Source organism: Pristis pectinata, chromosome 14 (assembly GCF_009764475.1).
Source record: "Pristis pectinata isolate sPriPec2 chromosome 14, sPriPec2.1.pri, whole genome shotgun sequence".
Taxonomy (NCBI): Eukaryota; Metazoa; Chordata; class Chondrichthyes; order Rhinopristiformes; family Pristidae; genus Pristis; species Pristis pectinata.
Window position 1 is genome coordinate 4,776,129 of NC_067418.1, and position 17,957 is coordinate 4,794,085.

The 17,957-nt window shown below is 45.9% G+C and overlaps 1 protein-coding gene across 1 annotated transcript in view; it reads right to left on the minus strand.

Annotated features, from left to right (window-relative positions):
• Window positions 1-17,957, minus strand: part of spon1b (spondin 1b) — a 353,689-nt gene that overhangs the window by 321,428 nt on the left and 14,304 nt on the right. The window contains exons 4-5 of the mRNA XM_052029057.1: window positions 10,382-10,455; window positions 3,679-3,801 (exon numbers count right to left, since the gene is read on the minus strand). Coding sequence (XP_051885017.1) covers window positions 3,679-3,801; window positions 10,382-10,455 — 197 coding nt within the window. The remainder of the gene's footprint in view (window positions 1-3,678; window positions 3,802-10,381; window positions 10,456-17,957) is intronic.

The following is a 17,957-nucleotide window of genomic DNA, read 5'->3' on the forward strand; positions in this document are numbered from 1 at the left end:
AGAGATCAGCTTTCTTTATTAGTCACATGTACATCCAAACACACAGTAAAATGCATCGTTTGCGTAGAATGTTCTGGGTGCAGCCCGCGAGTGTCGCCACGCTTCCGGCGCCAACATAGCATGCCCACAACTTCCTAACCTGTACGTCTTTGGAATGTGGGAGGAAACCGGAGCACCCGGAGGAAACCCACGTAGACACACGGGGAGAACGTACAAACTCCTTACAAACAGAGGCTGGAATTGTACCCGGGTCGCTGGCGCTGTAATAGCGTTACGCTAACCACCACACTACTGTGTCTGCATATCCCTCCATTCCTTGCATATTCATGTGTCTATCTAAAAGCCTCTTAAACAGCACTATTGAATCTGCTTTCACCTACAACTGGCAGCCCATCCCAGGCACCCACCACTCTGTGTAAAATACTTGCCCCGCACATCCCTATAAACTTTCCCCCATCTCACCTTAAACATATGTCCTCCAGTATTTGACATTTCTACCCTGGGAAAAAGATTCTGACTGTCTACTCTATCTATGCCTCTCATAATTTTATAAACCTCTATCATTGTACCTCGGTACAAGTGACAGTAATAAACTAATACCAATACCAGGTCTCCCCTCAGCCTTTGACACTCTGGAGAAAACAACCCAAGTTTGTCCAACTCTCCTCACAACTCATACCCTCTAATCCAGGCAGCAACCTATTAAACGTCTTCTGCACCCTTTCCAAAGCTTCCACATCCTTCCTGTAATGGGGTGACCAGAATTGCACACAATATTCCAAGTGCAGCCCAACCAAGGTTTTGTACAGCTGTAGCATGACTTCCTTATTCTTATACTCAATGCCCCGACCAATAAAGGCAAACATGCCTTCTTTACCACCCTGTCTAATCGCATGGCCAATATTATTACCAATAATAGATTTTTTTTGAAGTTCCAGAATTTATTTAATGAATGAAATTTGAATTTGATAACTGGTGTGGTAAGATTTGATCCCCTTCCTCAACATCATTGGACCTCTGCATTGCTAAGGCTGTAATCTACCCAATATAGTGCTGTTTCCCTCTGCCTAGACTGTTCTCCCAGTTTACGGCCCCACTGCGTCCATTGTTAAAGAACATTTTTTACAGAGTTTTACACAGGACTTCTTTCATCGGAGGATAGGAAACTGAGGGGCGATCTTATAGAGGTGTATAAAATCATGAGGGCCATAGACAGGGTGATGCACACAGTCTTTTTCCCAGGATTGGGGAATCAAGAACTAGGTTTAAGGTGAGAGATGAAAGATTTAATAGGAACCTGAGAGGCAACCTTTTCACCTGGGACTGCCAGAGGAAGTGTTTGAGACAAGTGCAATAACAGTTAAAAGTCACTTGGAAAGGTACATGGATAGGAAAGGTCGAGAAGGTTATGGGCCAAATCCGGGCAAATGGGACTAGCTCGGATGGAAATCTTGGTCGGCATGGACCAGTTGGGCCGACGGGCCTGTTTCCGTGTTGTATGAGTCTATGTGTGTTGGAATAGATAATTAACAACTTGTAATCAAGGCAACAGCCAGAGCTAAACAGGCTTCAAATGACTGTTCGATTTTTACATATACATGTAAATCAACTTGGAAAACAAGCAATGATTTTTAAAGGCCGCAGTTACTCTGTAGGTAGAATAAAGTGTCCAGTGAGAGAATCTAACTAACCTACCAGGAGGAAAGCAGAGGCAATGGAGATTGGGGAATAAAGGTTTAAAAGGATAATACCAAGGCTCTTCCTATCAGGAGAGTGCACACACAGGCTCTTCCCTATGAAGACAGAATACTGAGAGGTGACCTGACTGAAGTCTTTAAAATGATGAAGCTTTTCAATAGGACAGATGAAGATACTTCCTCTTGCAAGGGAATCCATGACAAGGGCCATAAATATGAGACAGTTGCTAATAAATCCCATTGGGAATCAGGAGAAACTGCCTTATTCAGAGAACAAAGAGAATGTGGAAACTTTAGAAGAGAATATTATAGGATTTAAAAGGATACTGAATTAAGAGGAATAGAGTGGACAGCCGGCGCCTCCTTCCCAAGGCACCAATGGTCAATACAAGAGGGCATGTCTTTAAAGTAATGGGTGGGAAGTTCAAGGGAGATATCAGAGGGAGGTTTTTTACCCAGAGAGTGGTTGGGGCGTGGAATGTGCTGCCTGGGGTGGTGGTGGAGGCAGGTACATTGGTCAAATTCAAGAGATTACTAGATAAACATATGGCGGAATTTAAAATAGAGGGATATGTGGGAGGAAGGGGTTAGATAGTCTTAGGTGAGGTTTAAAGGTCGGCACAACATTGTGGGCCGAAGGGCCTGTATTATGCTGTACTGTGCTATGATTCTATGATAAGTATGTCAGTGCTAAAGGAAAAGAGGTTTAGGCAGATGGGTGAGCTGATGAGGGATGAGAGGAGGTAAGTGTGGAACGTAAACAGTGGTATGAATCAGATGGACTGAATGGCCAATTCTTTTTGCTATGGAGTTCCATGGTCAGTACAACTTGGTTAATCCAGCACGCTGGGGAATTTGGTGGTACTGGATTGGCACATATTCCAGACTATTGCATATTATTCCAATTAATACACCAATGCACTTTCGATTAGCATTAGAAACTTTCCAGTGGACCCCTTCAGATTCAATGGAGCATAGGAAACAGAACCAGGTGAGTTTTAAGGGAAAGCTCAAAACAGGCCCCGCGACATTTAAAGGGTAAATTGGTGATTGGTTTATCATTGTCACACGTACCGAGGTACAGCAAAAAACTTTGTTCTGCATACCATCCATACAGATCACTTCAACACATCAATGCACTGAGGTAGTACAAGGGAAAACAATAACAGAATGCAGAATACAGTGTCACAGTTACAGGTAAAGTGCAGTGCAGGCAGACAATAAAGGTGCAAGGCCATGACGAGGTAGATTGTGAGGTCGAGAGTCCATCTTATCGTACTAGGGAACCGTTCAATAGTCTTATAACAGCGGGATAGAAGCTGTCCTTGAGCCTGATGGTACATGCTTTCAGGCTTATGCATCTTCTGCCCGATGGTGGGGGGGGGGGGTGGGGGGGGTGGGGAAGAAGAGAGAATGTCCAGGGTGGGAGGGGTCTTTGATTTTGCTGGTTGCTTTACCTAAGCAGCTAGAAGTGTAGACAGAGTCCATGAAGCACAGGGACCAAGGTCCCAGTGAATCTAAAGGAAGCATGGGAAGCGGCCCCCGATGAGTTTTAAAGGGAGAGCAGGAACCAGGGGTCCCAGTGAGTGAAGCTGAGCTCAGAATCAGGAGTCAGTGAACAACTTACTGAACCATCAAGATTTCCAAACAACCAGATACCAGATTATCAAAGTTTTTACTGTAATACTTTTCTAAAGTATCAATTTATTTTGTCAGAGTCTTTTATTTCCCTTTTTTAAAGGGTTGACGGAAGCTTTTATTGAAGTTATTGACCTTCTCCTCTGTTCCATTTTACTTCTTTGTGGCTCCCTCTCTCCCACTTCCAACTCAAAGAACTGCTGGATTCATTTGAATGTCAGCAGCCTCCTTAAATTGATTTGTCCAAACTTAAAGACTATTTCACAGTCTATTAAAGCTTTTGATTCAAAAGGCATTCAATATATGAAGAGAAAAGCTCACTGATGGAAGTCTCATGTCTTACTTGGATAATCCCTCGGATGAGTTTTCTCTGACCAATTTCCATAAAACGTTAATCGGTACTTTGCTGTTCCACAGGCACAACAGTCCTGGATGGGTCTTTCTGTGGCAGACTCTTCACTCGACACTGGAAGGGAGAAACGTATCTTTTATTAACGCAATCCGTGCTTCATAACTGTAATAGAATGGTATCCTATTAGTGTCCTGATCGAACCAGTTATGACCAGAATTTATGACCAGGGTATCTCAAATGTGCTGGAACGTAAGAAGCTGCAGAGAGTAGTGGACTCTGCCCAATACATCACGGGCACATCCCTCCCCACCATCGGTAGTATCTACAAGAGGCGCTGCCTCAAGAGGCAACATCCATCATCAAAGATCCCCACCATCCGGGCCATGCCATCATCTCGCAGCTCCCATCGGGCAGGAGGTACAGAAGCCTGAAGTCCCACACCACCAGGTTCAGGAACAGCTACTTCCCTTCAACCATTTGGTTCCTGAACCAACCGTCACAACCCTAATCACTACCTCAGTACAGCAACACTATGACCACTTTGATCACTTTGCACTAAAATGGCTTTTTTTGTTTTAGTTGTGTATTTCTTGCCAAGATTGTGTTTTAGTTCATGTTTTTCTTGTGAATGCTGCTTATCTGATGCTATGTGCCTGTGATGCTGCTGCAAGTAAGTTTTTCATTGCACCTGTGAATACATGGATTTGTGCATGTGACAATAAACTTGACGTTGACTCCCACACCTGTCTCCACCTGCCCATTTACCCCTCCTCACCTGGATCCATCTATCACTCGCTAGCTCCTCCCTCACCTCTTGATACCAGCTATCTCCCTTCCCACTCTCAGTCCAGATGCAGGATCTCAACCTGAAACATCAACCATCCCTCTGCCTCCACAGATGCTGCTCAACCTGCTGAATTCCTCCAGCAGTTTGGTTTTACCTCCAGATTCCAGCATCAGCAGTCTCTTGTATTTCTATCACCAGAATGTATTGGTTTCTGTGGATTTGGATCCCACATGGTGGCAATTGAAACATACATTAAGCACTTGACATAGCAGTGAACATGTATTCTACTTGAAAGATTCAGTCCTGTTGATGCTGCTGGGACTGAATCTCAGAAAATTCTCAGGGTGCAGACGAGATTGACCAGGATGCTGCCTGGATTAGAGAGCACGAGCTGTAAGGAAAGGTTGGACAAACTTGGGTTGTTCTAGAGCGTCAGAATCTGAGGGGAGAACAGATAGAGGTTTTTAAAATTGAGGCATAGATAGAGTAGACAGTCAGAATCTTTTCCTCAGCGTAGAAACATCAAACACCAGAGGACGTGCTTTTAAGGTTAGAGAGGGGAAGTTTAAAAGTGACGTGAGGGGCAGGTATTTTTACGCAGAGAGTGGTGGGTGCTTGGAATGGGTTACCAGGGGTAGTAGTGGAAGCAGGCAGTTTGGTGGAGTTTAAGAGGCTTTTAGATAGACACATGGGTATGAAGGGAATGGAGGGATATGGATGATACGCAGGAGGAGGACATTTAGCATCAAGATCAGCACAACATCGTGGGTCGAATGGCCTGTCCAGTGCTGTGCTGTTCTATGTTCCACGTTAAATACAACACTTACACTCTAAGATACTTCATGCTTAAGATATATATCCCACAGCTGAAACCCAACACGAGAAAAAGAATCTTGGAGTGTATGTCCACAGACCTCTGATGGTAGCAGGACAGGTTGGGAACGTGATTGAGAAGGCAGACAGAATGGTCACGTTTATCTGCCAAGCCACAGGGTACAAGAACAGGGAGGTCACGCAAGAACAAGTGAGGCCACAGCTGTACTGTGTACATTACTGGTCACCACACTAAAGGAAGACAGGATTGCCTGGAGAAGGTGCAGTGGAAAGTGTTGTCAGGCCTGTACAGTTATGATCATGAGGGGAGACTGTCTAGGTCTTGGAATGAAAGAGATGGCAGGGAGATTTAACTGAGGTTTATCCAATTATGGGAGGCTTAAATAGGGTAATCAAGAAGAACTATTTCCCTCAGCAGAGAGGTCAGTCACTCAGAGGGATGGATTCAGTGGCAAACAGATGGAGGTGGATTGACCACGACAGTTTACATAGAACACTGCAGCACAGTACAGGCCCTTCGGCCCACAATGTTCTGCCGACATTTTATCCTGCTCTAATATCTATCTAACCCTTCCCTCCCACAGAGCCCTCCATTCCTCTATCATTCATGTGCCTATCTAAGCGTCTCTTAAATGTCCCTAATGTATCTGCCCCCACAACCTCTGCCGGCAGTGCGTTCCACGCACCCACCACTCTCTGTGTAAAGAACTTACCCCTGACATCCCCCTTGTACCTTCCTCCAATCACCTTAAAGTTATGTCCTCTCATGTTAGTCATTGTCGCACTGGGAAAAAGTGTCTGTTTAGCAACACTGATCATTTTGATCACTTTGCACTAAAATGACCTTTTTTTTGTTTAATTGTGTTCTTTTTAGAAAAAGTTATAGTTTATGTTTAATTTATGTTTAATTTATGTTTTTCTTGTGAATGCTGCTTTTTTGATGTGATGTGCCTGTGATGCTGCTGAAAGTAAGTTTTTCATTGCACCTGTGCATACCTGTGTGTACCTGTGCATATGACAATAAACTTGACTTGATAAAATTGACTTCACTCAATCACTGGTCTGTGGAAGAGGTAGAACATCTCACTGTGTTTAAAGGCACATAGACGAGCATTTAAAGACACATGACCTGTGGTGTTACGGGCCAAGATCTGGGGAATGGTATTCACCTAAGGTCCACTTATATCTGGAGTGGGTACAGTGGCATTCTAATTTTCAAGGGCCTATTTCTGTATTTGTATGTTTCTAATCAAAAAAATGTGCAGTTATTTCAGCGCTCTCAAAAGGAAAATAAAATCAACAGGTAGGTCGAGGTCAGTGATGATCAGGAACACAAGAAAATAGGAGCAGGAGTAGGCCACTCAGCCCCTCAAGCCTGCGCCACCATTCAGTATGACCATGGCTGATTTACTCCAGGCCTCAACTCCTCTTCTGTGTCAGTTTCCCATGCCCCTCAATTCCCTGATCTTTCAAAATTGTATCGACCTCCACCTTAAATACTTCCAATGATCCGGCTTCCACAATCCTCCGGGGCTGAGGATTCCAAAGATCCATCACCCTCTGCAAGAAGAGATTTCTACATACCCCGGTTTTAAATGACCGGCCCCTTCCCTTGAAGCTCTGTCCCCTTGTTTGCGATTATCCCACTACTGAAAACCCTGTCAAGCCTCTTAATGAACTAAAATGTTTTAATTAGATCACCCCTCTTCTAAACTCCGGAGAAAAAGGATCCAAACTGTCCAGCCTCTCTTCATAAGTCAAGCCTCTCATCCCAAGAATTAGCCTGGCATATCTCCTGTGGCCTGCGACTGTGTCATTCCTCGGGTAAGGGGACCAGAACAGTGTTCAGTGCTCCAGGAGTACTACCCTTTGGGTCAATGCTTGTATTCTTGTTGTGCTGTGATATGATGCTGCTGTTGTTGGCTGACTACTCCTCAGTCATGCTTTTATATTCTAACAGAACATAGAATATAGTACAATACAGGAACAGGCCCTTCAGCCCATCATGTCCACACTGTCCATGATGCTAATCCCATCTGCATGCACATGGTCGATATCCCTCCATTCCCTGCCTATTCATGTGTCTGTCTGAAAGCCTCTTTAAACGTTGCCATTGTATCTGCTCCTACTACCTCCCCTAATTAAATTAAATCTCTTCTGATCAATATCCCTCCATTCTCTTCATATTCACATGCCAATCTAAAAGCTTCTTAGATAAGATAAGATTTCTTTATTGGTCACAGGTACATCGAAACACACAGTGAAATGCATCTTTTTGCGTGGAGTGTTCTGGGGGGCAGCCCGCAAGTGTCACCACGCTTCTGGCGCCAACATAGCATGCCCACAACTTCCTAACCTGTACATCTTTGGAATGTGGGAGGAAACCGGAGCACCCAGAGGAAACCCACGCAGACATGGGGAGAACGTACAAACTCCCTACAGACAGCGGCCGGAATTGAACCCGGGTCGCTGGCGCTGTAATAGCGTTACGCTAACCGCTACACTACCATGCTTACATGCCCTTATCATAACTGCTTCTATCAACTCCCTTAGCAATATGTTCCAGGCACCTGCCACTCTCTGTGTAAAAACAACTTGCCTCATAAATCTCCATTAAACTTTCCCCCTCACACTTTAAATGCATGCCCTCTAGTATTAGGCATTTTGACCCTGGGGAAAATGATACTGCCTGTTTATCTATACCTCTCATAACTTTATAAACTTCTATCATGTCTTCCCTCAAGCTCCACTGCTCCAGAGAAAACAACCCAAGTTTGTCTAACCTCTCCTTACAGCTAATGCCCTCTAATCCAGGCAGCATCCTGGTGAATCTCTTCTGCAACCCTCTCCAAAGCCTCCACATCCATCCTGTAATGGGGCGACCAGAACTGCACACAATACTCCACGTGCGGACAAAGCAAACTTCTACACAACTACAATTGTGTTTGAAGCACAATGCTTTATGTTTGAAGCGGTGTTGCATTTCCTTGCTTCAAATGCACATTTTAGCAATTTATTTTCTTCAAGGTGCTAAAAGATAGAGGGAATCATGAAAGGTGCCGGAGAACAGTGAACGGTAGCACTTCGATACCCAGTGTCAACATGGATGGCACAAGGGCAAGCTACAGAGTTTAGCTCTCTCTGCTGTGTCAACTACTCCCCCCAGATCTCGGCAAGAACCTCCTCCTACACATCGTCTTGAGGTTTGCTGTGTGAGGCTGTTGATCCTCTGTCAACTTGTGGCAATCGAAGGGCAGGTTTATTAGAGGAACAACACCTCAAATTCCGCCTGGGCAGTCTCCAACCTGACGGCATGAACATCGAATTCTCACTCTCCTCTGTCCCTCTCCCCCCCTCCCCTTTTCCTCCTGATCCAACTGCCCCCCATCACCCTATCTCTTTCCCCTGCCCCACCTTCTCAATCCACCCATCACCCACACACTCCTCCCTCTGGTTCCCCTCCCCACCTCCCTCCCTTTATTCCATGGTCCACTGCCCTCTCCTATCAGATTCCTTCTTCTTCAGCCCTTTGTCACCTCCACCTATCACCTCCCGGCTTCTGACACCATTCCCTCTCTCCCCCCTCCCTCATCTGCCTACCACTCCTCCTCACCTGGATCCACCTATCACCTGCCAGCTCTTGTTTCACCTCGTCCCTCGACCTTTTTATACTGGCTTCCTCCCTCTTTCTTTCAGTCCAGGTGAAGGGTCTCGACCCGAAACGTCAATTGTCCATTTCCCTCCACAGATGCTGCCCGACCCGCTGAGTTCCTCCAGCGTTTTGTGTGCTGCTGCAGGTTTATGGAGCAAACTTACAATCACCTCGGAATTCCTGAATGCAAGCTGCCCAGGAGCCTTGCAGTTGCGGAAACTGCTCATTGATTGCTTTGAACTCCTTCGCGAAGATGGATCACATCATCAGCTTTGGTCAAACACATTGTAATCCAATTACTTTACCCAGCTCACTGCTAAATGTCTCAACTTCAAAACAAGCCCCAACCCACCAGGTTATAAATAATACTGGGGTCGATTTTGACCTTGCATACCTGTGTAAAGAGAGCGATAGTTGCCTGCCTGTTAATCTTTTATGTTTCTTTTAAAACCAGAGGAAATAAAATTCAGGGAGGGGAGTAATGCACAGTATTGTAGCGGTTAGCGTAACACTATTACAGTGCCAGCGACCGGGTTCAATTCTGGCTGCTGTCTGTAAGGAGTTTGTACGTTCTCCCCGTGAATGCGTGGGTTTCCTCCGGGTGCTCCGGTTTCCTCCCATATTCCAAAAGACGTACGGGTTGGAAGTTGTGGACATGCTATGTTGGTGCCGGAAGCGTGGTGACATTTGCGGCTGCCCCAGAACACTACGCAAAAGAAGCATTTCACTGTGTGTTTCGACGTACGTATGACTAATAAAGAAATCTCATATCTCAATGCAGGATGTTGACTTGTCATCGTTCGTTTTTCAGGATCTCAAAGTGTCCAAGTTATCCCCACTGCCTGAGCTGGAAAGAGTGCAGAGGGTGTTTATGAGGATGTTGCCAGGACTTGAGGGACTGAGTTTTGGAGAAAGGTTGGCCAGGCTCAGTCTTTATTCACTGGAGGGTAGGAGAATGAGAGGTGATCTTATACAGGTGTGTAAATTCATATGAGGGGCATAGATGGGGCGGATGCACACTGTCTTTTTCTCAGAGCTGGGGAATCAAGAACCCGAGGGGCAACTTTTTGACCCAGAGGGTGGTCAGTATATGGAACGAGCTGCCAGATGAAGTGGTTGAGGCAGGTACGACAACATTTTAAAGACACTTGGACAGGTACGTGGATGGGAAAGGTTGAGAGGGATACAGGCCAAACATGGGGAAATGGGACTAGCTTAGGTGGGAATCATGGTCGGCATGGACCAGTTGGGCCGAAGGGCCTGCTTCTGTGCCGTTTGACTCTGCGACTCTACTGCCAACGAGCTAGCTTTAAACTAATGCAACCTCAAACCAAGATCCATTGTACGTAAACACAAGAGCAAAGGACAATTAGCAGTCTCAGTGGAAACATTGCACAGAGATGTCAGAAAATTACACTTACCTTTCTCACACAGTCTCTTGGTAAGTGCCCCATCATCCTGGAACCAGATTATCCGCTTCTGCACAATGCTTGCTCTGCAAAATGAAATGGTTGATGAGCCTCTGTGCCTGGGGAGTTGTATGGACAGCACAGCAGAATGAGACAAAATTGGAAGAAACACATTGCTCTGCCTGGGTGATTTTTGACTTCATAATGGAAACCTCCTGGGTGTGAAATACTCGAGCAAGAAAGAACAAATTTGAATTTATACAAAAGTTTTTATGCTCTTGGGTTGTCCCAGAAGTCCATACATCAGCCAATAAGTTACTTTGACATTGGTTAGGGTTAGGGTCACTTGACTGCAGAAATATCTGTACAGTAAGTTCCCAACAAACACCACAAAGTTTCAAAGTTATTGGTTAAAGGAAGTGGGAGAAAGCTTATCGGCATCAGATTTCAGAATCTGATTTATTATCACTGACGTATGACATGAAATGTGTTGTTTTGCAGCAGCAGTACAGTGCAAAGACATAAAAATCTACAAATTACAAAAAATAAATAAATAGTGCAAAAGAGAGGAATAACGAGGTCGTGTTCATGGGTTCATAGATCATTCAAAAATCTGATGGCGGAGGGGAAGAAGCTGTTCCTAAAATGTTGAGTGTGGGTGTTCAGGCTCCTGTACCTCCTCCCTGATGGTAGTAACGAGAAGCGGGCATGACCCAGATGGTGAGGGTCTTTAGGTGATAGATGCTGTCTTCTTGAGGTACCGCCTCTTGAAGATGTCTTCGATGGTGGGGAGGGTTGTGCCCGTGATGGAGCTGGCTGAGTCTGCAACCCTCTACAGCCTCTTGCAATCCTGCACATTGGAGCCTCCATACCAGGCAGTGATGCAAGCAGTTAGAATGTTCTCCACTGTACATCTGTAGAAATCTGTAGGAGTCCTGGATACCTCCCAAGATTTAGGCTGGTGACCAGGGTACCAATCAAGTGTCAAGCTTCTTGAGTGTTGGAGCCATACTTATCTGGTCAAGTGCAGGGTTTTCCATCACATTCCTGACTTGTGTCCTGTCGATGGTGGAAAGGTTTCAGGGAATATTTTGGAGTGCATGATAAAGAAAAAAATGTTTGCTAAAAGTGGAGGACAGAGTGACATGAAAGGCTACCACTCCCTATCACAGTGATAGTAAGGTTACAAAGAGGATATACATACAGTATGACTGATATAACAATATAGAAGGAGACTATTCAGCCCTTCTGGCTCATACTGACTCCCAGGTTAGTAATCCCATTGGTCCAATCCCTCCTCTCCTTATTTCCCTGTACCTCTGCAGTTTATTCTCTCTCACACGCACATCAACTCCCATTGACTTATTTTACCATTAACCTTCAATAAGGGATAATGTAGATTAACTAATTAATCTACCAACACATCTGTGGGATGTGGGAGCAAACTGGAACACCCGGAGGAAATCCAAGCAGTCACAGGGAGAACGTGCATACTCCACACACAGACAGCGTCAGAGATCAGGGTTGAACCCAGGTCTCTGGAGCTGTGAGGCAACAGCACTAACTGCTACACCACGGTGTCACATAAACAGTGGTGTCGGTGGTGCAGAGGTTAAGTGACTGGACTACTAACCTGGAATCCCAAGCTAACATCCCAGAAACCTCAGTTCAAATCCCACCACAGCACTTCTGGAATTTGTGAAAGAGAACAGTTTGCCTTAGTAACAATGACAATAAGATGACCAGATTGTCACAAAAAAACCAATTTGATTCACAAACACGCTTCAGGGAAGAAAATCAGCCATCCCTACGCAAACTGTGTGTGACTCCAAACCAACTGCAATGTGATTGACTCTTAACTGGTTACGCTAATCCTCCTGTTCAGCAATATATGCATCCTGATGCAGGGTTTCAACCTGAAATGTCGATAATTCCTTTCCCCCCCACAGATGCTGCTCGACCTGCTGAGTTCCTCCAGCAGATTGTTTGTTGCTCCAGATTCCAGCACATGCAGTCCCTTGTGTCTCCAGGAGCAATACACATTGGCCTTACCTATGTTGCCCGTTACCTGAAAAAAACCTGAAGATCAGACTCCCATGGAATCAGTCCCAGCTGGGAAAAGATCTCATGGATTTCTAAGGGAGATGATGGGACCAACAATCTGTTAGCGACAACAAGAATTGTCAAAGCAAGGACGGGCTGATACATTTGGACGCTGTAGCCAATCTGGTAGAGATACTACCAATCCTCCTACCATTGGCCAAACCAGGTATTAACATGAAACTAGAGTGATTGGCAGGTGGTAGATCACAAGATCACAAGACAAGGGAGCAGAAGTAGGCCATTCGGCCCATCCGAGTCTGCTCCAAGGAAAAGGGAAAAAAGAAAAAGAAATGAGAAATTGGGGGAACCGTTCAATAGTCTTATCACAGTGGGGTAGAAGCTGTCCTTAAGCCTGGTGGTACGTGCCCCCAGGCTCCTGTATCTTCTGCCTGATGGAAGAGAGAATGACCCAGGGGGGTGGGGTCTTTGATTATGCTGGCTGCTTCGCCAAGGCAGCGAGAGGTAAAGACAGAGTCCAAGGAGAGGAGGCTGGTTTCCATGATGCGCTGGGCTGTGTCCACAACTCTCTGCAGTTTCTTGCGGTCCTGGGCAGAGTAGTTGCCGTACCAAACCATGTAAAAGTGTGACAAGTACCGCCTTGGTATCAATGGCAGTCATCCTCAACTCTTTGTTCCATGTTTGGACCAAGGCTGTGATGAGGTCTGAAGCCAAATTGCTCTGGCAAAACCCAAACTAGGCATCAGTGAGTAGTGCCACTTGACAGTCCTTGCAGTGAGAGCTTCCATTACTTTACTGACGATTGAGTGCAGATTGCTTGAGCAGTAATTAGGTGGATGGGATTTTTCCTCCTTTTTTGTGAATGAGACATACCTGGGTCATTTTCCACACCATTGGGGAGATGCCAGTGTTGTAAGGGTACTGGAACAGCTTGACTAGAGGCACAGCTATTTCTGGAGGGCAGGTCTTCAGTACTACAGCTGGGATGATGTTTGGTCCAACAGCCTTTGCTGTATCTGGTGCTCTCAGCTGAACATAGCTGTGAATGCTTCAGCCTTGTCTTTGGCACTCATGTGCTGGCTCCCACCATTGTTGAGGATGGGGATGTTCTTGGAACTTCTTTATCCCATTAATTGTCTGCCACCATTCATGGCCAGATGTGGTAGGACTGTAGAAATTGCTTATTGGTATTGGTATTGGTTTATTATTGTCACTTGTACTGAGGTACAGTGAAAAACTTGTCTTGCATACCGTTTTACAGATCAATTCATTACACAGCGCATTGAGGTAGTACAGGGTAAAAACAGTAACAGAATACAGAGTAAAGTGTCACAGCTACAGATTAAGTGCAGCGCAGGTAGACAATAAGATTCAAGGTCACAATAAGGTGCAAGATCACAACAAGGTAGATGTAAGGTCTAGAGTCCATCTCATCGTTTAAGGGGACCATTCAATAGTCTTATCACCATGGGATAGAAGCTGTCCTTGAGCCTGGTGGTATGTGCCCTCAGGATCCTGTATCTTCTCCCTGATAGGAGAGCAGAGAAGAGAGAATGACCCAGGTGGGTGGGGTCTTTGATTATGCTGGCTGCTTCACCAAGACAACGAGAGGTAAAGACAGAGTCCATGGAGGGGGGAGGCTGGTTTCTATGATGTGCTGGGCTGTGTCCACAACTCTCTGCAGTTGCTTGCTGTCCTGGGCAGAGCAGTTGCCATACCAAGCCGTGATGCATCTAGATATGGTGCATCGATAAAAGTTGGTGAGTGTCAAAGGGGACATGCCAAATTTCTTTAGCCTCCTGAGGAAGTAGAGGCACTGGTGAGCTTTCTTGGCCATGGTGTCTACGTGGTTGGACCAGGACGGGCTATTGGTGATGTTCATTCCTTGGAACTTGAAGCTCTCAACCCTTTCAACCTCAGCACCACTGATGTAGACAGGTGCATGTATACCGCCCCCTTTCCTGAAGTCAATGACCAGCTTAGCTCTGTCTAGGCACACTGCTTTTGTTTAGCATATCAGTCATCCCACATTATCTTATCTTACCTCATCATTTATGGGGTGCCCAACATTTTGACCTGCACCTCATTGATTCAGGGTTGATCCCCTGGCTTGAACATAACGATAGACTGATGGATAGGCCAGGGATGAAGTAACAGAGTGTGGTGGTGGACCCTTCTGCTGTTGGTGGTCCACATTGCATTAAGGATGCCCAGGTTTGAGCTGCCAGATCTACTCTGGGTCCTGATGAAGGGTCTCAACCGGAAACCTTGACTGTCCATTTCCCTCCACAGATGCTGCCTGAACCGCTGAGTTCCTCCAGCGTTTTGTGTATTGCTCCAGATTCCAGCATCTACAGTCGCTTGTGCCTCTTTTCTGGGTCTATCCTATGTAGTACATCATGACAGAGGGTGTCCTCAGTGTAAAGGTGGGATTTTGTCTCCACAAGGGCTGTGCGATGGTCACTGCTACCAATGTTTTTGTGGACGGATGTATTTGCCACAGGTTAGATTGGTGAGGAGGAGGTCAAGTTCACTACCTGCCACTGATGTAGTCTGGTACTTGTGTCCTTCAGGATCCAGCCAACTCAGTCGGTGATGGTCCTACCCTGCCACTGTTGATGATGGACATCAAAGCCCCTACAAAGAATACACTCCATACCCTTACTACTCTCAGTGCTTCTTCCAAGTGTTGTTCGACCTCAGCACCACTGATGTAGACAAGTGCATGTACACCACCCCTTTCCTGAAGTCAATGACCAGTTTAGCTCTGTCTATGCATGCTGCTTTTGTTTAGCACATCAATAGTCCCATATTCCTCGCTTCACTAAACAGGCACCTCATCATTTATGGAGTGCCCAACATTCTGATCTGCACTGTGCTGTAGTGTTCTATGTTCTATGTTCAACACGGTGGAGCACTGATTCATCAGCTGAGAGAGGACAGATGGTTGTAATCATGAGGCGGTTTTCCTGCCCATGTTTGATCTAATACCACAGAACTTCACAGGGGCATGAGTCAATGCTGAGGATTGTAAAGGTTAGTCCTTCCCACTTGCGTACCAGAGTGTTGGGTCTGTCCCATTGATGGAACAGGGCGTCTCTACAGATTGTGATGGAGGAGACTGGCACATAGATTTTATACAGCACACAAGCAGGCCCTTCGGCCCAACTCGTCCGTGCTGGCAAAGTTGCCTAACTGAGATAGTCCCATTTGCCTGTGTTTGGCCCATATCCCTCTAAACCTTTCCCAACCACATTGTAACTAAGGTTTGATTCTGCTACTGGGACTATGTTAGACTGTTGCTTAACTAATCTGTAGGACAGCACTCCCAGTTTAGACACCACTCCCCACATATTCGCAAGGTCAACTGCGCTGGGATTGACTCTACCATGTCCATATTCAGCATTAAGGTAGGCTGGGTCTGGAGTCACACATTGACCAAATCTGAAGGGCATTAGAGAGCCAGATAGATTTTTACAACAACAAACAGCCTGCTGGAGGAACTCAGTGGGTCGAGCAGCATCTCTGGGGGGAAAGGAATTGTCGACGGTTCGGGTCGAAACCTTACATCAGGACTGAGAGTGGGAGAGAGGCGAGGTGGCCGGTATAAAGAGGAGAGGGGGAGCGGTGAGACAGGAGCCCGAGGCGATTGGTGGACTGAGGAGGGGTGTAAGATGACAGGCAGGCGCTGCCAGGTAAGGGGAGGGGAAGGGGGTGGGGTTGGGAGACAGTGGCCGCTGAACGAGAGATGAGGGCAGACAGAGGAGAGGGTGAAGGTTGGAGACAGCTGCTGGAGGGAGCAGGAACACAAAGCACTACCAGAGTAAAGGAGGTGAGAATAGGAACCATTAGGGGTGAGGTGTATGGCAGTTGGAACCAGATTGGAGGGGGGGATCTGAGTGGGTGGATAGAACCAGGAAGGGGATGAAGATGGGCAAAGGGTGTCTGAGGGAGAGGGGCGAGTGGGAAAGAGGACAAAAATGGGACGATTTTTACAACAGCCTAGTTTTTGTGGTCTTCATTACCAAGCCTAGTTGTTGGTTTTCCAAATTCCAGATTATTAATTGAATTTAAGTTCCACAGCTGCATAATTTATATTGTTTCATGTTCCTGTGGTTCAGACACTAAAAAAGTAATTAAATGACTGTGAACCTCTGTGGTTTTCCATTGCAGCTTTTGCAATGACACACGCTTGCTGGTCCATTAATTTCATTTCACATTCATACCCTCTCTGTGTACTGCAGCAAGTTGATCTTGCATAGCTTGTTCAATCCAACCACATTATAGCCCAGTAAAAATAATGCAACGATGAACTTGTCTGGTACATAACACCCACAGGTACATCAGGTGAGATAAGAGAGCTTGCTGTGTAAGTGGGAACAGTAAATCAACAAGAGAATGGTGAGCAGGTGTCCAGTGCTGCTCACAGCTCAGAGGGTTCAAGTCCCACTCCAGAGATTTGAGCCGGGTTATCCACACTGATCTTCCCAGTACAGTGCTGAGGAAGATTTACAAGGATTTTGCTAGGACTTGAGGGACTGAGTTACAGAAAGAGGATGGACAAGCTGGGACTTTATTCCTTGGAGTGTAGGAGACTGAGTGGTGATCTTGTAGAGGTGCATAAAATCATGAGGGGCATAGATAGGGTGAATGCACTTAGTCTTTTTCCAAGACTCAAGAATCAAGAACTAGAGGGCATAGGTTTAAGGTGAGAGGGGAGAGACTTAGTAGGAACCTGAAGGGCAACTTTCTCATACAGAGGATTGTCCATTTGTGGAACGAGCTGCCAGAGGAAGTGGGTGAGGCAGGTACATTAGCAACATTTAAAAGGCACTTGAACAGGTACATGGATAGGAAAGGTCTGAGGGATATGGGGCTAACGCGGGAAATGGGACTAACTTAGATGGGAATCTTGGTCGGCATGGACCAGTTGAGTCGAAAGGCCTGTTTCCGTGCTGTAGACTCTATGACTCACTAATAGTCTGAACGTTATTTGCCACTTACTAGCCCATGGCTCGAGCTTGTCTGGGTCTCGTTGCATGCAGACATGGCCTACTTCATTTGCTAAGATGTAGGGTGAATGCACACAGTCTATTTCCCAGGGTTGGGGAATCAGGAACTCAAAGGCAGAGGTTTAAAGTGAGTGGAGAAAGATTTAATAAGAACTTGAGGGGTAATTCTTTTTACACTAAGGATGGCATGTATGTGGCAGGTACAATAACAACTATTAAAAGACTGTTGGACAGGTACATGGATAGGAAAGGTTTAGAGGGATATGGGCCAAATGCTGGCAAATGGGACTAGTTTGGATGGGTAGCTTGGTCGGCATGGACCATTTGGGCCGAAGGGCCTGCTTCCAAGCTGTGTGACTCTATCACTTGAAGTCCGTTGCCTGAAATGCCACCTGATGTCTTCTCTGCACTCCCCAAGTAAAGTATCCCATGGTCATTATTTTAAAAATGATGTTTCCCAACCGTTATTCCTTCACCAATGACACGAATGTAGATTACCAATTCATTCACACAAT